This window comes from Trichomycterus rosablanca, chromosome 19, assembly GCF_030014385.1.
Source record: "Trichomycterus rosablanca isolate fTriRos1 chromosome 19, fTriRos1.hap1, whole genome shotgun sequence".
Taxonomy (NCBI): Eukaryota; Metazoa; Chordata; class Actinopteri; order Siluriformes; family Trichomycteridae; genus Trichomycterus; species Trichomycterus rosablanca.
Window position 1 is genome coordinate 5,441,711 of NC_086006.1, and position 27,844 is coordinate 5,469,554.

The 27,844-nt window shown below is 37.8% G+C and overlaps 2 protein-coding genes across 4 annotated transcripts; one reads left to right on the forward strand and one right to left on the reverse strand.

The window, feature by feature from the left end:
- Positions 1-427: 427 nt before the first annotated feature.
- Positions 428-25,010, reverse strand: ccdc187 (coiled-coil domain containing 187). 2 transcript variants are annotated; one of them, XM_063015453.1, is made up of 12 exons: positions 24,808-25,010; positions 23,354-23,468; positions 16,913-16,975; positions 16,013-16,139; positions 15,051-15,141; positions 7,496-7,574; positions 3,168-3,277; positions 2,498-2,575; positions 2,287-2,421; positions 1,108-1,202; positions 924-1,015; positions 428-827 (listed from the first exon to the last, which is right to left on the reverse strand). In XM_063015453.1, exons 2-12 carry the CDS (start codon positions 23,400-23,402, stop codon positions 673-675), a joined length of 1,074 nt encoding a protein of 357 aa, XP_062871523.1. In that variant the 5' UTR covers positions 23,403-23,468; positions 24,808-25,010; the 3' UTR covers positions 428-672. The 2 variants fall into 2 exon arrangements, with proteins under 2 accessions (XP_062871523.1, XP_062871522.1); XM_063015452.1 differs by lacking the exons at positions 7,496-7,574; positions 15,051-15,141; positions 16,013-16,139; ... (1 more) ...; positions 23,354-23,468; positions 24,808-25,010 and adding an exon at positions 3,774-5,050.
- Positions 24,412-27,645, forward strand: uts2a (urotensin 2, alpha). 2 transcript variants are annotated; one of them, XM_063015455.1, is made up of 5 exons: positions 24,412-24,518; positions 26,802-26,828; positions 27,007-27,111; positions 27,203-27,246; positions 27,333-27,645. In XM_063015455.1, the coding sequence occupies exons 1-5, from the start codon at positions 24,449-24,451 to the stop codon at positions 27,444-27,446; spliced, it is 360 nt and encodes a 119-aa protein (XP_062871525.1). In that variant the 5' UTR covers positions 24,412-24,448; the 3' UTR covers positions 27,447-27,645. The 2 variants fall into 2 exon arrangements, with proteins under 2 accessions (XP_062871525.1, XP_062871524.1); XM_063015454.1 differs by lacking the exon at positions 24,412-24,518 and having other exon boundaries at positions 26,726-26,828.
- Positions 27,646-27,844: the final 199 nt, after the last annotated feature.

Below are 27,844 nucleotides of genomic sequence, written 5' to 3' on the forward strand. Positions count from 1 at the left end.
GATGTTTTTAGTTACAATATGAAGTATAAAAGAAAGCCAGTAGCTTATTACAAGTATCTCTGACTGTGTCCTAATCTACATCATATGACAAATTACTAAACCATCATAAGTGACATTACCATTTTCATACTATTAACACATTGTATGTGACTGAGGATGCAAGTTTCCAAGTGCTGTGTAATAAATTAAGTTCACAAACACACCAGCAACAACGACGAATGTCAAAAAATGTTAATGTGAATGCAGACTAATACATAATTTTCTGAAATTGTTATGTAGATTAAAAGTCATTTGTTTAGTACACATTTTAACATTAGTGTCAGTTCGACATCTCAAATGTAATGTAAAAAATAGCTAGCAGAAATAAATAGAACACTCCCAGAGGTGCCATGATCCCCCCCGTAACAAAAATGACTATTGCAAAAAGTACATTGGAGTCTTTTTATTTTCCCCTAAAAATAAAAGTTAAATAAACTGTAAAGAAACCCATTTGCATTATTATGGCCAGCGAAGCTTGAGGATGAACTGACCCCAACCTTCCAGAGAAATCAAAAGTAAAACCTGGGAAATCCCTTAAAGTTCTGGTAAATGCCCTGTTGTCTGTTGTTCAAGTGCCAGTGCTCATGATTAATAATACATCAGTACTGTAAAGGTACATGACCCTTGCCAACATCACTGCTGCTTACAGCTTCCTTTCCGTTTAGTGCTCTCTTTTTTCTCTTTGGACTTTATTCTTAAAGACTTTGGTAGGTGCCGTTTGGTAGGTGTCACAAACGCAGGTTCCAGGTTTGATGCTGTCTGTGAAGTGCTTTGCATTTGTAAGGTTCCTGGAAGAACAGAATAACCTGATTACTTCAGGTGGTATTTAAAAAAGTTTAACAAAAATATACAAGGAAGTGTAAAAAAAAAAAAACCCAACCTACCGCCAGTGTCCTGCTCTGCTGGCCCACTGTCATTCCTTGGAAAGGTTGGATCCAGATCTTCAACAACATTCCTGGTGTGCTGCTGCGGCTGCCTACATCATCATTAACAATTAGAGAACAACATTAACAAGTAGAATAAGCAGGTTTAGTTTAGTATGATCAGACAGGAGAGCAAGGGACTTACACTGCTATAGTGGTGTGACTGGAAGGTTGGCGCTCTGGAGAGCTCTCATAACCAGGAGAAACAAACCCCTCTGAGTCAAGTCTCTCCCTCTGCATCTGTTATTAGGATTAGGTAACAGGACACTTAGTTGTCATACTAAACAGATGTAAAATTTATAATACATTTACAATACAATAGATTGCTTACTCTCACACCACATACCACAGGATGAATTTACAGTCACACTCTTTGTTTCAGACCTGAGTTTATGTGGACTCTGATTTCGGCAGGTGTAAAAGCCGCTTTTAAGTGGTTGAGCTACCAGGTACTGATCAGAAAATGTAGGTCTGTAATTCACTTCTAGTGAACTTGAGTGAGGACTGCCCTGTGTCATGTGAATTATCTCATGAAGCTGGGCACAAAGTAATATGATGGGCAAAATATGTCATGTGACATCCTACTTCAAGTTTCACAATGATGTGAGACAAGATCTGTGATGTGCAGATTAATAGCAGTGAATGTATATACTTTATTTATGATCTTTCGAAGACTAGCCCACATAAATGTAATGATAAGAATGGGTGTGTTTTTATTGTGTTTTTGTTTTTTTTCAACCTGGTTTAAGCAAATCCCAAGTTTAAATCATTTTCTAACAGTAACAGTGTAGTTTATGGCAAAATTAATGTATAATCCAAATGTATAATATTTCTCATTGTCTTCTTGGATATGTCACCACAGGCTGTGTACCACTGGATTTTCATTGTAGTTACTAAACTATAAATACATTTCAGAATGAAGAATAAAAAGAGTTTTTATGGGGTTAGCAGGTCATTTCTGAGTCAGCATGTGAGGGTGTGATAGAGCACGGAAAGCACTTAGTGTGCAAGGCAGGGGTAGTTCAGAACAAGGGCAGGGACAAGTCTATTATGGGAAATATAAAACCTAAATGTCCCATATTATGTAATAAACCAATTTTTACTTCACTTTTTAAGTTTGTTATTCAAAACAATTATACGTTTTATAGTACAGTATAATAATAATGATAATAATAGACACAATGGGTTGGTCATAGAGATTGGTCATAATCCAAGACTAAACAGATCTTTCATGGTGAATCATCACTTATATTTCATTTTAGTCTATCACTATGCTTTATGCATGTATTTGAAAGATAAAGATGTAGAAAGAAATGCTCTTAACCTGTCGGTCATAGACCCCGTTGTGGTCATAAACATGACTCATTTCTCTGTACCCCCGCACTGGCCCACAGTGCTCCAGCTGTCCAGACCGCATCTGAGCCTCTAACTCCTCCTTCTGTATGAAGCGAGCAATCTCCTGCAAAAGACACCATGTTGAGTAACAAAATGTTAACTGTCAATATTTCTGTAGAAGAGATGCTAGATTTGCCTACCTCATCTTGAGCGACTTGTGCTACTCTGAAGTCACCTGCTGGGTACTGTGTCTGTGAAGGAGTGGCTAGTGAAGAATTCTGAGGATAAAACAAATAAAACAGCATAATGAAGCATATATAAGTATTGTGCAGTTAAAAAACAGCTAAATCAACTTAGTTAAATTATTTAGACAGCTTAGATAAATCAAAGAATTATCCACAGATTATTCATGTTAATCTCAACATAGACAGCACTGCTAATGTTGAAAAGTGTTTACAAAAGGTTAAAAGATGGTACAATGCAATTCATTAATGCAAGTCCAGATTTGCTTATTTCAGGAGGTAAACCACAATGCTAGTCAGGTTCACGCCTTTTAGTGAAATGGGAAGTGCTCATAAAAGTTATCATGCTGAAGTTTACATGTGGTGTGCATGTTCCTTTAAGAGGACCTATAGGTGGACCTTAAATACTTTGGAGAATCACTGTACTAGGGCAAGTCCACTAAAACACTGATTATCCCTTTAAAAACAAAAGGAGATCATTACTGTGACTAACTTCCGTAAATATTCAATAAATGCTGACATTTTGAATTACATTTATAGTGGGTGATGTCTGTAATACAATCAATAACTTGTTAGATAGATCCAGGTATATGAAGCTGATTATAGCAGTCATGTGGAGATCTCTTACCTGCCTGTGTATTTTCTCCTCTAATTCTTGGAGTCTGTGGGCGAGTTCTTCATCCCGCAGGACCTGCTCAAGTTCACCCAGGTCTAGACAAGTTCTGTCTCTTACTATCCCTATGTGGGAAGAGAACTGAGTCAGAGGGAGAATGAATGGTAGATGATAGGGGGAACTTTCACAACCAACAACTACCTGCAGCAAGTCTGCTGAAAACACACTCAAAGCTCAAAGCTTTCACTCTGCCCACATCATTCACAGTTCTAATTACAACTTTACAACTTAAATGTCATGCAAAAACCCCTCTAATAAATTAAAGAAATTTACTGGTCACCAAGACGTTGAATAAAATAAAAAGGGCACAGGATATAGAGAAGAACACCAACAAGCATTGGCATCCAGAAAAAAGACAGAATGAAGTAAAGAATTCAGCGATTGGAGCCTATTAGTCCCACTGCAAATCAAAGAAAGAATTAAGTTATAGTCAATGACCACCCCCAAAACACACAGAGGGGCTAAAGGAGTAGGTTGAGCTTGTTTATTGAATGATGATGATTTGGAAGCAAGAGCATTGCAGACTTCGGGTGCACATCAGTGGGGGCAGAACTCGGTTACCTGCTTTAGGTGAGTTTCCTTTGCCGGACACACTGAGGCTGCAATTGGAGGGTCTTGGATCTTGTCTCTCCTCCCTCCTCCATACCCTCTCCCTCTCCTCTTCTTCATCTTCAGAGCTCGACCTTTCCTCGGGATAACCCTGCCGTCGACCGTGCCTCCTGCCATGCTCTCCACGGTACTGTCTACTTTCTCTTCCCTCCCGCCTCCACTCATCTCTGCAGGAGTGTGCACTCTCCCGGGACTCTCTTTGAACCCTGCAGCTGTGTCCTTCCCAACCCCCACGCTCCCTGAACCTGCAGGGTCCTTGCTCTTTCTGCAAGGGGAAGCTCCTCACCCTGCTGGCTTGCTGAAAATCACCTGTGCTGTAAGTTCTGCTGACCTCATGCAGGGATCCTGGTCTGCCTATCTGGACATTTCTCCCTGCTTGGATACTTTCATGTCTGCCTTCAGATGTCCTTTGACGGTCACTGTTAACATTATTCCATTGATCATCATCCTGAAAGCGTACATGTCTTTGTCCATCACCTGATCTTGACTTGCTGCTGTTTAACCTTCTTACTAGCCTGCCGTCCGATCTTCTGCCCACACACTCTTCTTGCCATGCTCTACTATGTCCTACTCTCATGCTGCTGTGACGGGTCAGTATTTTCTCAGGCTGCTCTGTGGCCTGATGGCGCCTACTTAAGATTGTTTCAAGTTCATAGACAGGCTCAAACAGTTTATCATCACAGCTGTACCTGAGGTAGCCCTGCTCACTTAGGTCATTCTTTATCAGTTGGACAACATTGCTCCATCCATTTAGAACGGGTCTGGTCATGCCATTCTGGTTGGCAGAGGTCCTGTGGTTTTGTCCTGAATGGCTCCCGAGGGGTAGCTCATGGTCTGACCGGTTTCTCTGCTTGACTGTGTCTCTGCGGTCTTTAAAACCAGGTCTTACATCTGTCCAGTGGTCCTCCTCATAGTCAGAAGTGGATGGGGAGAAAGAGCGCACCCTATTATGCCTAGCATGGTCCTGACACTCTTCCTGAGCAGTAAAAAGGGGCCTACTAGGCCAAGGTGTGTGTGGCGAGTTGTGGACACTGCTGTTATCTTTTGGCAAATACAACATGCAAACACAAGGTGGGAAAGTGGGGAACAGAAGTGGGTTAGTAGTTAAGCAAGTGCTGTTAGTCACGCCAAGCAAAAACAGTTCAGTACATTAAAATGTTTGCATTTTAAGAGACATAAGGATCCATAAAAAAACAATTTACGAACAAATCAGAGTGTTAAGAAATAAATCTCGGCATTTTTAACCTCACTGAGGAAAAGTGGATAATTCTTGCTTGTTACAAAACACCTGTATATTATTTTAGGGATGCAGCAGATAAAAAATAAAACTGGAAGCTCCAACAATTCTAGCTCAACAATGAAAGGTCAGCTTCACATGTGAAACACAGTTCATTTGGGCTGGATTCAGGAACAAAGTAAAAGAAAAATGAGAACTGTGCAAATGTCAGCAGATAAAAAAGCAATAGAACAGCTTAAAGAAACTAAAAAATGTGCGTGCCAATAAAGCACTTTTCATTTTTTGGAAATTAGTACCGAATAAGCCACAATATTAGTGGTGGGGGGAAGTAAAGCAAATAGCATGCATAAATAAAATGCTTACATGGAAGAGTGAACTGAAAAAGTGGCTATTAAATTCACTAAACTATTTAAATTAAAGGATAGAGGAAATGGTAATAATATTGTGGGTATTTAAAGCTGCCAATGGTTTCATAACTTATATTGTTATGCACTTTAATACATAAATAAGATTGAAATGGTCATTAAACTATATTTATTTTAAATGTATAAGAAATGCTGTTTTTAGAGCTGCAGTAATCTATTCAATGTATTAATTTTAATTCAAATATTTTAAATATTCTTCTTTAAACATAAAATCCTTTACCACCCAAAAAAAGTCAGTCAACCTATCTTGTATATAAAAAATGTATATGTACAGGGGTTGGACAAAATAACTGAAACACCTGGTTTTAGACCACAATAATTTATTAGTATGGTGTAGGGCCTCCTTTTGCGGCCAATACAGCGTCAATTCGTCTTGGAAATGACATATACAAGTCCTGCACAGTGGTCAGAGGGATTTTAAGCCATTCTTCTTGCAGGATAGTGGCCAGGTCACTACGTGATGCTGGTGGAGGAAAACGTTTCCTGACTCGCTTCTCCAAAACACCCCAAAGTGGCTCAATAATATTTAGATCTGGTGACTGTGCAGGCCATGGGAGATGTTCAACTTCACTTTCATGTTCATCAAACTAATCTTTCACCAGTCTTGCTGTGTGTATTGGTGCATTGTCATCCTGATACACGGCACCGCCATTGGATGCACATGGTCCTCCAGAATGGTTCGGTAGTCCTTGGCAGTGACGCGCCCATTTAGCACAAGTATTGGGCCAAGGGAATGCCATGATATGGCAGCCCAAACCATCACTGATCCACCCCCATGCTTCACTCTGGGCATGCAACAGTCTGGGTGGTACGCTTCTTTGGGGCTTCTCCACACCGTAACTCTCCCGGATGTGGGGAAAACAGTAAAGGTGGACTCATCAGAGAACAATACATGTTTCACATTGTCCACAGCCCAAGATTTGCGCTCCTTGCACCATTGAAACCGACGTTTGGCATTGGCACGAGTGACCAAAGGTTTGGCTATAGCAGCCCGGCCGTGTATATTGACCCTGTGGAGCTCCCGACGGACAGTTCTGGTGGAAACAGGAGAGTTGAGGTGCACATTTAATTCTGCCGTGATTTGGGCAGCCGTGGTTTTATGTTTTTTGGATACAATCCGGGTTAGCACCCGAACATCCCTTTCAGACAGCTTCCTCTTGCGTCCACAGTTAATCCTGTTGGATGTGGTTTGTCCTTCTTGGTGGTATGCTGACATTACCCTGGATACCGTGGCTCTTGATACATCACAAAGACTTGCTGTCTTGGTCACAGATGCGCCAGCAAGACGTGCACCAACAATTTGTCCTCTTTTGAACTCTGGTATGTCACCCATAATGTTGTGTGCATTGCAATATTTTGAGCAAAACTGTGCTCTTACCCTGCTAATTGAACCTTCACACTCTGCTCTTACTGGTGCAATGTGCAATTAATGAAGATTGGCCACCAGACTGGTCCAATTTAGCCATGAAACCTCCCACACTAAAATGACAGGTGTTTCAGTTATTTTGCCCAACCCCTGTATATACATGCTTACTTTTTAACAAAAAAATAAAAAATGCAGAGCAAAAGTAATTTTTATTGCTTGTGCTATCCTAGTCCAGTCACATGGTAAATAATTCTGTAATTAATGAAAAGGTGATTCATTATTTGTTTCAAATCATAGTTTTGTCCTTTCACATGTAAACGTTTGGGGTTTTTTTTAAAGAAAGGGGCAGATGTAGGAGAGCATTGAAATTCCAGTGTTGTGTGGGTTTGGGCCATTTATTATGCAGGACAATGTAAGTGTATCTACACACATCTCATCCCACATCAGATCAGATAGTGAGTTGATGTAATTGCCACATCAAAGGGTTCCTGGCATATTGTGTAAGAGAGGGCAGGCTGCCATGTCTCACAAGCTGACTCAATGGGGTTAAAAAGTGACGGAATGACGGAATTTCATCAGACACGTATATGACAAATGACATTTAAACAGAAATAGATGAAATTACATTAAAGGTTAGAAGTTATACCTCTATCGTCTGTCCTTCGGCCGCTGTTGATCTGTCTGAGGCGCAACTCTTCCTCTTCCTGGATTCGTTTTGCTATTTCCTGTTAAAGGGGGAAAATAACAACTAAAATTAACTCTTGCCTCTTTAAGTGCATATTAATAACCAAACCAGTAAAAGTCTATAAAATATATGACATTATAAAAAAATATATAAAGTGTTACATAACTTTTAAAAATCTAATACAATTTTGTATGTTGTATTGCAATGTTGAAATGGTCAACCTCACTAATGGGGGAAACAAACAAACAATAAATTTACACAGAAAAACAAAAAGGGAGGAGGTGTATTTAATTTTATTTTATTAATCTTTATAGTGACATCACACAGACTTACAGTTTTAATCCAAATGAATGATGACTCCCTGAAAATGATGTTAGCATTGTTTTTCTGAACTAAAAAGTGCAACTTTTACTATACATCCATTTAGTTAACAGAGTGAAAGTTACTAAACATGCAGGTATGCTGTTAATCTTAAATCCCATTTAAGACACCTTGTGTCAAAGTAGTAATGACACCATTGCTAGTATACTGATTTTAAATATTATTTAGAACAGTTGTGTGGGATTTGAGACAGAGCCAAAACTTTGTCCAACCTCAGAGAGGTTGACGGTCCAAAAAGCTCTGCAGTAACTGCTCCTATTTTTAATTAATGGTCAGAATGAACACACTTTTTGAAGATGTAGAAGTGTACCAAAACTCTACATTCATATTAGTAATGGCATCTGTTCAGAAAGACTTTAGTGTAAAGAATTACCAAAGGTAACCTTTTCTGTAGAGGTATGAATAAAGTAAAGAAGACACATTGTAATTCACTAACCAAGCAAAATGCAAAATGTGACGTTGAAACGTTTATTTTTCCAGTGACGGTGAGTAGAGGTCAGGTCAAAACAGAACCATCTTAAAAGACCTAATGATAAGAACTGTGGTTTTGCTACTGTAAAAAGTGTCTACAGCTAACCCACGCACCCTCTTACACACACACACACACACACACACACACACACACACACACACCACATCTCACAGCCTCCACAAGTACGCTACGCATGTCAGGCTGTTGACGTCAGCAGCGGAATTTCCATGCATAATCATGAAAGAGCTGAAGTCTTTGCTAGCCTTGCACTTCAAGCCCACCATGCTGAACCATCTAAAACATTGTGTGGTACTGCAAAACAGGTTTTGTACCACTACAACGGGCAGCTTGCAGGCATGGGGGAGTTAAATGTACAACTGAACGGTTAGGAGTTCCCCTAGAGTTTCCATCAATGTTACATTTACAGTCAAATTTTGCAAAAATACAAAATAACCTACATTGGGAAATGCTGGTATGTAAATGACCCTAAATGCAAATTAAATTATGTAATAAGTTTTTGCAAATACAAGAAAAGCATATATGTGCCTGTACAAAACATCTATTTATAAAACTTCCATAATGTTAGTAAAGTCAGAGTACTTTAACATTACTTATTTATATTAATATTTATATTATAAATATTAATATTAATATTTATTTTATTCATCTTTACTAACTTGTCAGGGTTTGCTTAGTATCTACAGTCTATTCTGGCTGAAAAGCAGAAATACACCCTGGGAAAGGCACTGAATTATATTAGGACCTCACAATCACTCATTGATCCTTATGGCAACTCACGGGAGGAAATGTTGGGATATACAGGGGTTGGACAAAATAACTGAAATACCTGTCATTTTAGTGTGGGAGGTTTCATGGCTAAATTGGACCAGTCTGGTGGCCAATCTTCATTAATTGCACATTGCACCAGTAAGAGCAGAGTGTGAAGGTTCAATTAGCAGGGTAAGAGCACAGTTTTGCTCAAAATATTGCAATGCACACAACATTATGGGTGACATACCAGAGTTCAAAAGAGGACAAATTGTTGGTGCACGTCTTGCTGGCGCATCTGTGACCAAGACAGCAAGTCTTTGTGATGTATCAAGAGCCACGGTATCCAGGGTAATGTCAGCATACCACCAAGAAGGACAAACCACATCCAACAGGATTAACTGTGGACGCAAGAGGAAGCTGTCTGAAAGGGATGTTCGGGTGCTAACCCGGATTGTATCCAAAAAACATAAAACCACGGCTGCCCAAATCACGGCAGAATTAAATGTGCACCTCAACTCTCCTGTTTCCACCAGAACTGTCCGTCGGGAGCTCCACAGGGTCAATATACACGGCCGGGCTGCTATAGCCAAACCTTTGGTCACTCGTGCCAATGCCAAACATCGGTTTCAATGGTGCAAGGAGCGCAAATCTTGGGCTGTGGACAATGTGAAACATGTATTGTTCTCTGATGAGTCCACCTTTACTGTTTTCCCCACATCCGGGAGAGTTACGGTGTGGAGAAGCCCCAAAGAAGCGTACCACCCAGACTGTTGCATGCCCAGAGTGAAGCATGGGGGTGGATCAGTGATGGTTTGGGCTGCCATATCATGGCATTCCCTTGGCCCAATACTTGTGCTAGATGGGCGCGTCACTGCCAAGGACTACCGAACCATTCTGGAGGACCATGTGCATCCAATGGCGGTGCCGTGTATCAGGATGACAATGCACCAATACACACAGCAAGACTGGTGAAAGATTGGTTTGATGAACATGAAAGTGAAGTTGAACATCTCCCATGGCCTGCACAGTCACCAGATCTAAATATTATTGAGCCACTTTGGGGTGTTTTGGAGAAGCGAGTCAGGAAACGTTTTCCTCCACCAGCATCACGTAGTGACCTGGCCACTATCCTGCAAGAAGAATGGCTTAAAATCCCTCTGACCACTGTGCAGGACTTGTATATGTCATTTCCAAGACGAATTGACGCTGTATTGGCCGCAAAAGGAGGCCCTACACCATACTAATAAATTATTGTGGTCTAAAACCAGGTGTTTCAGTTATTTTGTCCAACCCCTGTAGATGGAAATCTGTTAGGATATAAATACAAAAAGAGTCAGTGTAGACATAAAAAACATTTGAATGACCTTCATATGAGGGATTCCGCAGGTAGGTACAAATGTATATGCTACACCATCCTTTTTCCAGCAGTCAGTGGATATTTCACGTAATATAAATAATCTATTATTGATAACACTGGATCATTTTGGGATTGTTTTTTGGCCAGCTTGATCACTTGTAAATTAAAAGACTATACAGCATGCCATCTAAACTGTTACTCTGAAATACTACACTGCCATCTTGTGGCCATGTATTGAGTATTACCACTAATGTCAAAAGGTTTAAACATTTAACTTGTGTGTATTTTGTGGTCTCGTTATTTGTTATTAACAGCCTGTAATCAGAACTGCTATGCATTTAAACGTGTGTGTATTGGGCCTCGACCTGACCACGCCCACTAAATACTTTCAAAACCAAGCAATATTTAGCAAATGCATATTAAACATTAGAGGTACTCTACTGTATCTTTAGAAACAGTAGAGGTAAATTAAGTAAAATGTCCACAAGATGGCAGTGTAGCATTGGAGAGTAACAGCTTAGAAGGCGCTCTGTAATGGATTTTTATGCGCCCTTTCCATTGCATGGTACAATACAGTGCAATACAATGTGCATTCAGATCCAGAATTATCCAGACCGTAACTACCGTGCTATTGTCTGTTTATGACTGCACAAGTCTACCAGTGAAAGTAGGAGTAGTTTTCTGTATTTCAGGCTGTAATGGCATTCTGAACTAGTTACTGAGAGAAAATCTGCAACAGTAACAGTAAACAATCAAAGTACCAACAGGACGATTTTCAGTTTGTGCTGCTGAGCTTATCATGGTCTTGAATTTTTTGTAGCGCTGTTTAAGTTGTGTTTTTATATTTTGAATGTTTTCCACAGTGGCACCACAATATACTCGAATGCAGTTGGATTTTGAATATGGTTATCGCATTCTCTCACTCCTGGACGACTACATTTGACCAATCTAGGGTGGCCATATTCATAGTCACAAAAAGGAGGACGTCATATTAGGAACAGGGGGACACGATACTACAACACACAGAATGAAACCATAACCCATATAACAGAGTTTTTGACCAATTTAAGCAATAATTCTACAACCCCTGGCAAAAATTATGGAATCACCACTCTTGGAAGATGTTCTTTCAAATGTTTAATTTTGTAGAAAAAAAATAAATCAGACATGCCACAAACCAATGAAATACAAAGCATTTGTTTTGATGTGTACCCGAGCCAATGACAGATAATATTGATCAAAAATGAAACCAGTTCACTCCAAAAGGAGGATTTTTAAGTGTCCGTCCAAGCGTTACGTGGATGGAGGACTGTCCGACCTAAAACCGGACGTCTGGCCACCCTAGACCAATCGGTGGTTTCTAGCTGCAGAAAGGTGACCAAATTCAGCATGTGTATCTGTTTGTTTGTTTATTAGGATTTTAACGTCATGTTTTGCACTCTGGTTACATTCATGACAGAAACAGTAGTTGCTCATTACACAAGGTTCATCATTTCACAAGGTTATATCGAACACAGTCATGGACAATGTTGTATCTCCAATTCACCTCACTTGTGCGTCTTTGGACTGTGGGAGGAAACTGGAGCACCCAGAGGAAACCCACAAGGACACGGGGAGAACATGCAAACTCCACACAGAAAGGATCCAGACAGCCCCACCTGGGGATCGAACCCAGGACCTTCTTGCTGTGAGGTGACAGTGCTACCCACTTAGCCACTGTGCCACCCAGCATGTGTATCTAGGTACTGTACGGGATACTTGGGAATGAAAACAACCGTTAAATTTGGGATCACAGATTTAAAAAAGTGTGTGACATAGCATACTGTGAAAAAAAATCATTACTTCACAACTGCTACCACATTTTTATCACACTGTTTACTATAAAGCTTATGCTTTACTAATCCAAATCCTAATTTACTCTATTCAAATTTGAGACGGTACAATAAAAATAGCTTTGATCATATTACTTTTTCAGGGCACAAAATAAGGTCAAGAATATAGATTATTTTAACTTGTAAACAACGTCTTAAGAAAAATCCAAAATCAGTGCATTTATGACAGTGCATAATTGTCCTTGCGCACTTACAAAAAAGGATTTTATTTAGTAAGACAGATTTAGCAGATTTGACAGCCCTGCTGTGCTTTGTGAACAAGGCTGTCTACTGCAGGGAGCCTGGTGAGCTGTTTATGATGTGGTCTATCTGGGCCGACACAATGGAAAAGTGAAGTAAAGAGCAGTGAGCCAGCCAAACCTTTATTATTTGGCATAAAAAATGCCCAGATTTATTGGAGTAGCTGACTTGCTTTCAGCAAAACACTGTAGAAATTCCAATTAAGACTGCTTCTTTAACCTGTTCTTTATTTACTCATTGTATTTGCAGCATATGTGTGATTACCACATTCAATAGTGTCAGTTTACATTTTTTGTCTGGATTTTTTGCATATTCAGGGTAAAGCTGGCATGTTGAAACAGCAACGTTTCTCTCTGCTCATGAAACATCACTGGATAACCATGGTGTTTAGGTAACACAATCAGTTCACACAGAAGCCTTAATTACCAAAACACAGCACGGGTGTAAATATCTATAATTATTGAATCATACAGAACAGAATTATAATCAGACATACCATATGCAATTACTTTCAATTATAAACATTCTCATTATGCATTCCAATGAAAATGCAGTAATAAAAAGCAGACAGAAAAAAACCTGACCATTTTATATATTAGAGAGATCAGTACCCGACAAAAAAAAAACACCGGAATGTGCAGAACAAATACAAATTCAAACCACATTATGAAACACAAAAACTTTGTTACTGAATGATAGGGTGGGTCGTAATAGTGGGCCACACCAATTATTCATCCGAAGGTGTGCTAACCACGCCAACTGCTGACAGCTATGACACTCTATGACATGTGAGGCATCTTCTAGATACTCCCAAATGACCAAACCCATTGACTTCACAAGCTGTTTTTCTAGGATGCTGTTGAAAGATGACTGTTTGATGAATAAATAGAATTTGCCTTCGCGGCCTGCTTCCAAGATTGAAATGTAGCTTATTCAGAAATATCCACTCACCTACACAATGGAAAAATAATCCTTCCTTTCATGGCAAAATATAAACAAACAAAAAATGCTGATCTTATACTAAACAGATGAAAAAATATATAATTTGCAATAGGATTGGAGAATAACTTATCAAGTGCAGATAAACGACAGCATTGGATGTTGTATAGATATTTTAAGGTTCTGTGATCAGTCATCATTAATTGGCAATACTGTAAGGCAAGGCAAGTTTATTTGTATAGCACCTTTCATACACAGTGGCAATTCAAAGTGCTTTACATAAAGAAAAAAATTAATTAAAAGCATTAAAACATTCCTGAGATCTAGAACCTCAGAAAGACTTCTTGCAAACATTTAGTTACAATTAAGAGAGCATGAAATTCAAACAAGAGAGATAAAAAATTAAGAACATGAAAAATTAAAAGAAAATATTGTAAAATATACCCTACAATTTGGGAAATACGAAATTAAAACAAGAGAGATAAGCAATTAAAACATGAAAACTAAAAGAAAATAGAGTAAAATATACCCTACAATTTAGAATATACACTACTCTATAAAAAGAATTATTAAGAGCATGAAAAACTAAAAGAAATATGGTAAAATGAGGGTAATAGCAAAAATTTTGAGCTCAATCATAGGCACAAGCTTCACTTCGGGCGGAACGGTGGCTTAGTGAGTTTGCATGTACTCCCCGTGTCCGCGTGGGTTTCCTCCGGGTGCTCCGGTTTCCTCCCACAGTCCAAAAACATGCCACCAGGCTAATTGGAAACACTGAATTGTCCTATAGATACCTAGCCGCTAGATGCACAAACCAGTGCATTGTAGTGCCGGTCCCAAGCCCGGATAAAATAGGGAGGGTTGTGTCAGGAAGGGCATCCGGCGTAAAAATTGTGCCAAATCGATGCGCGGATCATGATCCGCCGAGAGCCGACCCCGCAACCAAACGGGACAAAGGCCAAGGAAAAGAAGAAGACTGTAAGCTTCACTTCTTTTTGTTCTTTCAGCTACTCTCATATTTAAGTGCCACAGTAGATCATTCTGGTGTGTATAACTGACTTGGCACAGTTTTATGTTAGATGCTCTTCCTGACACAACCCTCCTTACTTTTATCTAGGTTTGGAATGGCACTGAGAGTGCACCAATCGTCTGATCTCTACGTAAAGCTACCAAACAGATCAACATGTACAATGTCTTGATTACAGTACAAAAGTACAAAGTCAATTTAACTGTTTAGTATAATGGCATGGCATCATTAATAAATGCAACACTTGGTGCTCTTCAGTCAAACAATAACTGGCTGTTAAAATCACTTTCAGTTAATTTGTCCCTGGAACTCTTAGTCCTGGTTTTTGCCTCTGAATAGTCAGATAGGTGCAATAACTTGTCAAAGTCTGCAAACTTGTTGCCGTCATTTGATATACTCATCCAGAAAAAAAACTTAAAGTGTAGACTTTGACATACCTTGTCCTCTTCCTCCGTCCTCCATGCCGCCTCAGCCGCTTGCTGGATCTCACCCTGAATCCTGCGGGCATACTCGGAGTCCTGCTCCTCCCTTTGCATACAAAATATATATAATTATTATTATATTTTGTGGGAAACATGCTTAATCTACCACCTGGATTAGATTAATATTTAATAATTTTCTTTAAAAATAACTTTAGAATGTAATATGCATGAGTCAGGATAACTATAAATAATTTTTACGTTAAATCACTGCAGCTCATAACCACAAAGTCGCACACTCTGGGGGCTCAACATTTCAAAACTGATGTCTAAAGCAATTCCTGAGCATTTCTACAAAAGACTAAACATGTGTGGCATTGTGGAATAACATACAGTAGGTACTGTCAATACTTTACATCTTCAAACCTGGGAATCTGTCTTTGGTTACTGTACGTGTGGTGTTTGGTTTTCTTCCACCTTCCAGAATCATGCCACTAGGTGGATACACCTTGGACAGGGCACCAATCTATTGGTCACCAATCAATTGCTGTAGATCACATCTTGTAGCAGCAAGTATGTTTTGGGAGATCGGCCATCTGACATGTTTTTGGAGCTGAAATCAAACTGGTATATTCAATGAAAACCCATACAAACTCCTCACAGACAGTGACCAGAGGTATAAGGCACTTACACTACTACTGCACTACCACACCCATTTTTAGGCAACAATGTGTGGAATTTAACAGAAACCTGAATGCAAAAATAAAAGTCACTGATGCATAACCATACATGACAGTTTCTATAAAAGAGACTATAATCTGTAAATGAACTATTACTACTTATTATATTATTTATTTGGCCTCCGTTTTAAATGCTGGGAAGTGGTCATCTCATAACAGCACCAGGGTTTTAAACAGGAATTGATGTAGTATAAATTATGTTCAGGGATTTTATTATGGAAATGGCATAAATATACTTACAGTTGGTGAGTTGCTTGACGAAGTGTGTGAGCTCTTTCTTTCTCTTCATTTTGAAGTCTTTTGGCTACTCTGATGTCTTTCTGAACCAGCTGATTTCTCTGTACATTGTTACTGTAGAATGATTCAACTATAACAGCACAGATTAATTTTCCATAATCAGCCACAATTTTATTATTTAACATGTTACACAAATAAGGATTTAAAATGCAAACTAAAAACTCTTGGCCTTGCTACACCTTAACTACATTAAGTATGCACTTCTAGGATGTAAGGTGCAATCTGTAACAGGGCCTTTGTATATGTGGGAAAATTACAATGTCTATGCAGTCATACAATTTGGCTGGACAGTGATTTTAAACAGTCTGTGTACACTGAAAGAGACAGGAAGTTAAATGTCTGGAAGCCTAACAAAGAACAGATTTAGCAACCTATGCCTAAAAGGACTGGTGACACCTATGACGCCAGTGCAGTTCATTTATCAAACACATTGAAATTCCTGTACAGATAAATGCAGTTTTCACTTTCTAGCTACAAAGGTCAACATGTGTGTGGATTAGTGTTGTTTTAGTGGAGATTAGTGGGGAACAGATGACAGTAATAGGAAAAGTTCTCAGCTTCTTTTCTAGTCAGATATTCACTTGATGTATTAGAATATATGTAATTTGTTATTTAAGTTATTTACTGGATGTGTGAACTGTGTTGTCAATAATAATGTGCCAATTATTAAAGGCTTCAAATAGTGAATCAGGTTTATTGTTAAAACAGGAAAGATGTTTTATTGGATTTGGATTTTAATAGTAATTAATTCATATTACAGATGAGCACATTGATTATTTTAGTAAGAAGTAGTTGAAGTAAACAGTGTAAATGTGTGAGGACAGGGTGGGTTATTACACTTACTTTCTTGCTCCTGTAGATTATAAGCTAGTGCTCCATCCTCCAGCAGTGAAAAGTACTGGGACACTGTGGCAACACAAACACACTTCTTAATACAACAGCACAAAGTGATAGAAAATCAATAAAAACAACTAGAAAGAGCTGCTCAAACAAAATGTTAAAGGGGTAAAAGGTTTAAGAGTGGAGTAAATTGAAACAGAGCAAGTTTATCTTATTACTTTTAAGAGCTTTTGCACTGACCTTCCACTACATGCTACGTGTTGTGTTTCTAAATCATGACAATATATGCTGGTTCACAAGTCTACATTCCCAAGAGTAGGTTTGGGGGTGTAGAAAGTTTAATTTCCTTCAGGATTGATAAAGTATCTATCTATCTATTTGTGTGGCATGGCCTTCTAATTCCTTATAAGAGATTATTACTGATTATACTTGAAGACTTTGATATGAATAGGTCTAGTTTGAATGCAACAATCAGAAAGTACATACAACAGCAGTGTTTTGCCAAGGTCAGAAAGTAAACAGTCATTACACTCTGAGATGAGATTTGTTGATCCTGACAGATGGTCGGCTGTAATCCAAGAAGGTGGTAGTAACTTTGCATCAGGGCTGCATCACATACCCCATCTATTATTACTTACTAATAAGAGTGTACTTTATTAAACAGAATGTATCTTTAATACACCCAATTAGCAAATTTACAGTACTAACAACACGCTGCAATTTTGAGTTTTCAAATAACTGACCCAGATCTAGAATTAGCTTGAACCTAGAATAAGTTTCCTCTACAACACCATCCAGTATCAGCGAGTTCAGACGTTTAGTCTCTCTGACAGTAAACACCTGGCAGTAACATTTATAAACATAAATGTTCTTAGATGTACACATACTACAGACAAAACACAACACAGCTGTATTCACCCTATTCTAAATTTAACAACCTAGAAGGCAAAGAACTAAACCTAACATAAACTAACAGTATCACATGACAACAACTGAGGTTTTAAATTTAAACATTGTGGAATTCACATCCTTCTGTGCTCTTAACCATAAGACAGACACTCAAACAACAGCGTTTACTTTGAAATTGTAAGACACACTTTAGTCAAACCTTTGCAATAAGAGAGAATATTTTAAGTAATCAGACATGCCCAATAAATCAAAATTACCTGAAGAATTGTTCGATACGGACTGCTTTTAAAATTACTGTTTTTTTAAAATGATTAAAACAGCACTGGGCCAGTGTTAGCAAGTCTCTGAGAGTAATGCTTAAAAACATTTGCCTCCTGCAAGTAAAAGCAAGTTATGAAGATACGTAACACACAACAGCGGGGCTGGGTGGTATTTAATGTGTGATGTAAGAAATGTCTTTAAATGTTAGAGATGTGGCTGTTTCTACTGCGATATCTATAAACCATTAGAGCTGTGCTCTAAACTTTCACCATCTCATTAGGCTCTGCTAACCTGAAACTGTCTGGGCAGATCTGCTTTCCAAATCCCCCACAGGAATATGCAATCTGATTCATTATAATTAACCATTTGCTGCACAACTTCTACACTAAACCTGCACTTTGGGCTCATTATCCTTTACACTTATTTTAGGCAGCAGTTAAGCAGTTGGTAAAGCAGAGAAAGGTTCATATTCACCTACACATTTTACAGATGAATTCATTTTGTTATAGTATTTTACTACAAACTGGCATAAATTGTTTTGTACACATTGTTGTGGACCACAAACAACAATTGAGTTCTGCTGTTCCACCACAAAACACATAATAAATGTGGTCATGATGAGAAAAATCAGTTTTGGGGTTTGGGTCTTGAGTTTATAATTGAACATTATAGAGAGTTTAGAACTGTGCAGATGGTTGGAATAAACAAAACTCATAAAAATGTTAATTTTACTTTCTTTTTCTCATAGAGTGTGAAGATAAAAAAAACTATCACTGAACACTGTTTAGATATGTGGTTTATGGTTGTGTATTCACAAGTATCATGTCCTTAATTTTTTTGTAAAATAAAATAGTAAAATGTTTAGTTCGTTTGTTCTTGTTTTAACTTCCCATTTGTTTCAACCATTATTTTTTATTTCACATAAAGTGAGATAGATACCAAACATTATTAATATTATTAATGTTGATTCTCTTCTGTGCGTTTGGTTGCATGGATACGGTTTCATCAGGTATGCTGCTCTACTAGAAATGATTGACACCTCTAAAATACGCATTATCCAAACTCCTAAAGAAAAGGACTGTCGTATTTATGAGGATATATTACCCTCATACCGAGCTTTTTCTCAGATTCAAAAGCATATAAACAGCTGTTTGACTGTCCCACATGCCTGCCACAAATCAACTTCCCCAACATCCAATTCTGCCCTTCTATATGCAGCAAGTTTCAACAGACTCAGTGATTTAGCACATGCTTGCTTATACAGGCACATACACACCCTGTAATCGAGACCGCAGCTACAGCCTGAGTCTTGAATAGCTGTGGGTGCTTCAGTGCTGGTCTTGTATTTAGGTCTCAGGATTGTGCCTCCATATGCAAACAATTCCTATCAATCTGTGTTTTTTACTCTGCACTTTGTAATTAGACAGTGACAATTTTTGAGTTTGTTGTTGTTTTGTTGCTGTTGCAACTCTCTGTACGAAGGATTGCTCTTTGTGAGACCCCATGTCTGGCAGTTGAAAAGAAGTGGTTGACATAAAATAAAGATGACCTCAAACAGCAAATTAAAAAAAGTTTTTAACAAATGAACACAGACCAGCTTTCAATCATTTAGATTTTTTTAATTACATGTCATCTACACTAAAACACGACAGTGAGAGAATTCACTCTTCATTAATGCTGTTGGTACCTCATGTATAATTTGTCCCTGGTTTATATCAGTCTAACATTTGGTCAGATATACCTGATCTAATGCTAAAGCCACCTTTTTATTCCAAATCGTTCTGCTGAGAAAACCTTGATTTTCTTTCTCAGTCTCCCAAACTCCCTGTTTTTATCTACGTTTTGTCTAGACTTTTGTTTTTCTGATGGAAGAACACTGTAATAAGTATTCATGGACACTATTTTCTAAAACATAGTGCAATGAATGTCAGTAAGACAAAACCTGATTAGACTGAGAGGCTTTAAATGACTGATATGGGAAATATGCAAAAAGAAAGATGTATTAGCACACTCCTGCTGTAAAGAAAACACTTTACTGAATACAATTAAATGTTTATTTTAGCATATACACCCATAAAATGCTAGAAAAGTATCTGTTGCAGGTGGGGTGTGGTTTCAGTGAAGGCTGCAATCAGAGGGGTTAAATAAAGAGTGATGGGTGCTCAGGTGTTGTGGCAGACCAATACTTTAGCCCACCCCTGCGCAGAGCTCAAGTTCAAATTCCTGCACTGCTATTAAATTAAATGCTGCATAAGTGGTGCAGCTCTCTGTGGGAATAAACCGCTGACAGGTGAAACAGGTAAGGGATGGTGCTAATCAGGTAATCAAGAAAACCGATCCAATAATTACCTTGCCCCAAACCAGGTCTTTGTGACGACCATATTTTGTAAGCAGATAATTTACACAACAAACATGACTCAAAGTACAGGAATCCTGTTTAGTTTGATCCAATAATGCGACATTACTTAGCTAACCGGACACACCACTTCTAAAGACAACAGATCTTGACACATTTTTACCTGATTAGATCAAGATGCACGCAGGATCAGCTCCTTTTCTAAAATGCTACGGCAGGTAGGAGGTAGACAGTCTAGATGGATTATAACCCAGGGTGTGCCTCACGAGTAGAAAAACTAGTTTTTACATGGTTCTTGCACAGTGACGCTTACATTTCACTGAAACGAGTCACCTATCTTACACATTCCTTCAGGCCAGGCCCAAAAAACATACACATGCTGCAAAAAGTGTCAACAAACAGGATAATACTGACTTCAAAAGCAACGAAAGAGCAAAGGACCAGCTGGTGCTGTTTGAAAGGAACATTTTAAAAACGTCTAAAATTTGTTTGAATTTGCATGGTAAAGAAATAAAATACTGAATAGCAAGTAGAGATGAATTCATGACTAAACCAGTAGAGCTTATTCGATTAGTCTATTCCCTTTTTCAATATGAATTAAATAAAAACACTAAGTATCAATCAATTCCTAAAACTGATCTGACTTGGATCTTCACAGTATGTGAAGATGTGAATGTATGTGACACTGCAACCAAGTTATGCAAAACGTCACCGGGATGATGGTGGCAGCTTCGAGCTAGTTTTTGTCCTTTGTTCACCTGCATAAATTAGCAAAGACCAATAAGCCATAATTAATACAAATGTTTGCTTGTATAAATGATTTAGGCAAATAACTGTGTGTTCCAGTCATTCAGTTAAAGAAAAAGAAAAGTTGTAGAAATCATTACAATCTCAGGACTGCCATGAGATAAGTCCAAGTGAATGTAAGCTTTTGTAAGATAACTACATGTCTTGTCTAGTTAAATTTTTAGCTTGAGATAAAAGTTCTGAAACGGTTCTCACGCAAACCTAACAATATACCAGCTTAAAACATTTGTCCTTTAGAAACTGTAGCAGTCATAATAAAACTGGAAAGTGAGAACACATAGATAGCAAAAGTAAAATAGTGTCTAATTAACATCAAATCTCTGCTTACATACGCACACTGCACTACTATTACACCACCTCACCACCATCTGTTGTTTAATGCTAAGAACCGTTAGGTTAGTTTCAGCAGACGGATATAAATAAATCAGACTAGATTTAGGAGTCTGGGCGGATAGAGGATGCGGGTAAGCGACAGGGGACGGGTCAGAGATCAGAAGGAAGAGAGCTGCTTTTCTTCTGAGATCCAAATTCCCCTCCCCAATGTCATTCTATATCAGGACAGCCGTCGGAAAGAAAAGCAACTGATAAGCTGGCAGTGAACTGTGCAAGAATGAAAACAAAGGAGACAGACACAGTAAAGATATAATGGGAAGGCCACACTTGAGGAAATCACACATGTAAATAAAAAGTGAAGGCCAAAAATTATCAGTGGTTGTTTTATAGAACTAACACTTTTATAATGCATTACGGCTAATCTTATACATGTGTTTTACTTATCACAATGGCGCATTGCAAACAAAAGCTTTTAGGTAATAAGTTTCACTGGCTATTATTTATACTACACTATACTACACTACATGTGGATAACTCTCTCACCTGACTGCTAGTGAGTGTTGTACTTACTTAAATATATAAATTGGTTGTAGGAAGTCATCTATGTTCATATATAATCAATCAAAAACATGCAATTATGTATTTATTATGTATTTCAATTATCTTATCTTTGATATGATTAAATATTTGCACTGTACCTTATCTTGAAATTGTTAAACAAACACTTACAGATAATGTCACTTATTTCAACATAATTGTGAGGTTAACAGATTTTCTATTTCAAAATGCCAAAACACAGTGCCCTCAAAAGCTATTCAACCTAGTAAATACATGCTGAGATGAATCTGCAGCAGTAAGTTAACCAGTTAACCGACAGACTATTAGTGTTGTTTAAAGACTGTTAGTAACAATAGTGACCTAGTTGCTGGTATATTATATAATTACAACCTGCAATGTGACAACTCTTTGCTAAAAGACAGATTAAAGACAGCAAATAGCTTTTCCACTTTTCCAGCTGGTCTGGGGCATTTGTCAGGCTATCCAAGCTCAAAATTACCAATATGTTAGCTATTAACCAAGTAGTTTAGCTGACTGGGTTCCTCTACCTTTTGTCGGTTTAAGATGGCTTTGTGGTAAACAATATTAAATTCTTTTTAAAACTCATTCATAATTTCCCACAATTAAAAACAGACAAACATAAAAATGTGTGTTAAGTGTGAAGGTCAATTGATGTAACTGATGTACCTAACAGTGGCCAAGTCAGTGTTTGTTTAACTGGGAAAAAAAAGTAAACCCCCTACAATGAGGTCATTGTATGAAGGAGGAGCGGAAAGGGAAGTCCTTTCCCATATGTCTTCTTAAAAAGTTATATTTAGGAACATCATTATTTAAAAGAAGACACAAATGTACAATTTTACAAACAATTTTTTTTTACAAACAATTTTACAAAACTATCTATTTTAGTCCAGCAAAACGCAGGCATGTGTAAGTGTTTACCAAAAACTATAAAAGATTTGGCAGGCTTTAGGGGAATCCTACATTTATACACTCCCACAATGGTAGTTTAACAGAAATGCACCTGGAATGTCCATAAGATTTAACACTTCAGGACTGCACCTCATGACATGATAGAAAACAGTTGACTACTCCACCTGACACAAAACTAATCTTAAATCCAGAGTTAAATAATGCATATGGTATAAAAGGAGAAGCAGTGAGTCTACCTGCTGAGTCTTATTTGTGGCAAAAGTGTCAGAAAAGCATTTTGTGAGTCTTACCTTCCTGAACTGGTGCTAAGTTAGATGAATCCACCTCCAGCTCCGCCATGACTACTCATGGCCATGGAAAAGCAACTTGCTTAAAGTATTTAGTGTGTTGGCCAACAGGGACGAGCTATGAGACAAAGGAAACATTAAGGAATTTATTAAATAGCATTTAGATTTGTCTAATATAAATGCTTAGTTGTAACATACACTCTGATTTCCTCTCCTCTGAAGAAATCCTCTAGAGTTCAAGGCAAGTGATACAAAGTATGACGAAACATGTTTTTTTAACCCTTAATAAACTTCAAACAAAACTGACAAACAAATTATCAACGTAAAATGTAATATATAATATTAACCATGCCAATGGCACACAATATGTTGGTGTAATGGTAAGCCAATAGTTCTTTGTCCTTTCAATAAACAAAAGTAGGTCATGACGCTATGTGCATTTTACTGATTCCACACACAGGTGGAACTGGAAACCTGAGTGATTGGGTGTGTAAATATGAATCTATACAATGCCATTAAAATGAAACCATACACAAACATTCCATCATTAAAATCAGCTCCCATTTTTACTGCTTCTTCAGTATCTACTAACCTTGCAATGCCAAAAAAGTATGAACAGTTGATTAAGTGGTACAAAGCAAAAAATATGACAGTCTGCATGCTTTTGTCATTTATTTAAAACTGCACTAAAACACAAAGAATAATAATAAACCGTATACTCGATCCGTGCTTTACTCTGGTGCCACTTGGAAAGACTAATCAGAAGGCAAAGACACAACCTGGGTACCACGAATGAATGTAATTTATTTGTTTTGTATTTATTTAATAGGATTTTAACGTCATGTTTTACACTTTGATTACATTCTTGACAGAACAGGCAGTTGCTCGTTACACAAGATTCATCAGTACACAAGTTTAAATCAACTCTACACGCAGAGTTAATGTGTGTGAGGATTAAAGTCCCCAGGAGCCTGGTGCTTCAGCCCTTGTCATAACAATAAACAAATTTCAGTTTTAAAGAGTTTGGATTATAAGATTTCGGTATATCGAAATTTCGGTTTTCGATATACAATATCGAATCGGTCGACACAATGGTAAATGTTGAATAGAACAGCAGCACTTGTGAGTTGGTTCTCTGAGGTGAATTTCGCGTGGAAACAAAACAAAGGTTTGACAAAATTAGCAAACTAACATAAAACAATAAAAGTGCTTAAAATCAAGTACAAAGTCAAAACTTTACGAGGGTCGGTCTGTCCAACACACACACACCTACACACACACACACACACACACACACACACACACACACACACACACACACAAAGGTAAATTCCACACCGACAAAAAGTGAAACGCATTAATTAAAGCTTCACTAACTATCTGTTTAGTTTAAGTTGAACACAGTTTAGTTGGTAACTGTTCTGAGGTGAAGATGGTTTTATTTAAGCGGATCTTACCTGACCGTTGTTGTTGTTGTATTGCTGCTACTTGTTGAATAAAGTGTCTTATGCTAAGCTAATACGCAGCTTGTAAGTGGACATTAGACTGTCCTGTGTTCATGTATGTATATAATCAGTAGTATAAATACAACACACACATTACAGCCCTGTGTGTATGTGTGTGTGTTACATCTGCTGCTGTGTGTAGGTGTGAGGAGAAACTCTTCCCTGTTTGTGAACCTGAGCTCACTGGGAAGCCAATGAGGACAAACTTCAGCAGTTGTGTTACTACAGCCGCCCTAGTGTATGAAAAACGAAAGCTCCTGAAATAAACTAGTCTTTATTCTTTCAGAAAACCCACAGTAAACTTATATATAAACTTTTTTTGTGTGTTTATATGTGTTTAAACCATTTAGTTTCTAAATAGATGAAACCATGTCTGTAGAACTAAAATAACTTAAAAACTGAAATGCACAACAATCTAACAAAAATAATTATAAAAGCTTGTAAAAACTTACAAATCACAGTCAAATTAATGAGATTATGTAATCTAAGCTGACAAGGCATCAAAGTCCAAACAAAAAACAATCAAACTTGTAGGTGCTTCATCAGTCCTGTTTCAAGCTTTAGCTTAATATAGTCCAAATACATCCCCAATAATATACCTTAAATCTTTTTATTGGTCAAAATCCTTTTGGGAATGTAAATTGTGGCTACATTTGGGTTTCTTTACGAGCATTTATGTTACATGTGTATGTGTAAACATTCTTTAAATGGTTAATGTATTTATTAAATCCTAAATTATTAAACACTCTCGTGCTTTACATTAAAGTAAATGATGTCAGGGCTAATAACACACTTTCTTTAAACAAAATCTACATCAGCATCTTGGCTCATAGATTCAGAAAGTCTGATGTGTAGTTCTGAGATGAAGTAGCTCTAGAGCTGCCATCTACTGGTGTTATGGAAAGCAGCTCTCAGGGTCAGACCCATATGCTTAATCACTCTTAAGAAAATGCATTCACAAAACTTTGGAGTGTGCCTATGGGAATTTGTGCCTGGTTAGTAAAAAATCATTTGTGAGGTCATACACTGATGTTAGACATGAATTAATGTTTCACATAAGCTCTAAGCGGTTCTCTCGGGTTGAGGTCAGGGCTCTGTGCAGGTCACTTTAGTTCACATTTATGCTGGGACACTGAGACAATGATTATAATGAAGCAGTTATTAAAGCTAAATGCATAAACAAATAATTAACTAAAACAAGACTGTTATCACAATATATATGTATATTGGAGGACACCTAAAATATTATTTTTTACAAAGCTCTTCTTAGAATATTCTACTAATTTTAAAAACAAATTATATGGCAACTTGGTTTTTGGTCTGATAATGAGTTAGCAGGGCACAACAGACTTAGCCCACGAGTAAGGACACTATTGTAATCACCAAATTAAATCATTTTTTAAATCCTTTCAAATGAATTATTTTACATGGTTTTGCTGACAAACCCAAAGTGTTCTATAAAATATAAATGTTTGCTTATATTAGTTTATAAGTACCTATCATAAAAGTCACCAAAGATAGGTGGGTCATTTTCTGACTAAGACAGACTTTTATGAGGGGGAATAGAGGGACATTTGGACACCTGTGTCCCCCAGTTTATGCATCTAGTAAAAAAAAAGTGGTAATAAACCATAGCGACAGACCTGATACACGGGGCACCTGGCCTGATACCTAGCCTGATTTTATAGCCCTGTTCTTTGACGCAAGTGTAGTTCAAAATGCAAAATGTTCAATAAAACAGCAGTCATGTACTCATTCAACCTGAGGCTTTTGGGGAACAGGGAAGTATAAAAGCTCAGAGTTCATCTGATTTGCCACACTTTCACTGACTTTGCTCGGTTCTGAGAAGCAGCAGTGCGTTTCTGTAGAGATGATCTTTAACTTTTTTCTCTCCTGGGCTCTTCTGCTGCTCTCCATCGGCTCTCTGCTGGCACATCCTGTCTCAGAAACAGCTGACATGTCTTACTTACCCGGTGAGTAAAATTCTGGTGTCTGGGACAACCACAATTAGTGGACTTGTGGCGACGACTGTGTATTTAAAGTAAAAATGGTTTGTCAGGATTTAACTGCAAAAAACAGAAATAATCAGGAATGTTAAAGATAAAAAATAGTGGACTTTATTTGTGTAAGTACTGTATGTTGTTGTTATAGATTTGACAGAGGAGGCTGAAGCAGTCAGTCCAGAAGAACTGTATCTTAATAGCCTCCTTCAAAGGACAGCAGGTCTCGATTACTCTCCACTGCTCTCCAGAGATGGTGAGACTCATTTTTGTAAAATATGTGCACCACCTTACCTCCAACTACATATATTTTTTGCTCCGGCATTAACAATAGCTATCTTTATTAGATCTAAAAGTGTCCGGACAGCTACCTAAAGCTGCTCTAAAAGAGGTGAGATAAACTTAAACTGTGCTGTTAAACATTTTACATTTATTTTATTGTTGGATTGAATGGATTAACTAATGTGTCGGTCACAGGTTTTGCTGGACAAACCAGGCCATGTAACATCACTCAGTCAGATACTTGGTATTAAAAGGCCTTACAGAAAGAGAGGCAGTGGAGCTGATTGCTTCTGGAAGTACTGTGTCTAACTGTGGCAGAGGAAAAAAACATCCAGCTCTAAGAACTATACATATAGTGTGCACATGTATTAAAATTCTTTCAGACACCAGTACTGTATGGATTAATGTCCAGTAATAATTAAACACTCAATATTCCTTTGTTCAAGTACTGTATTACTGTATTTACTTAAATGTTCTTTTGGAAAAATAAATATATTTGGACACTTTATCTCTAACATTGAATCATTTCTTCATTTAGGGAATGCTATATCATGTGAATGTAAAATTCACAAATAAATTGTAGCATTTTAAATAGCTACAGTAATTTGTGTATTTGTTCTTTTTCTGGCACAAATCAATAAGACTATACACATAAGGACAAAACACTGACCTTTGCAACAATATAACACAGAAGCATTGCGTTGAGG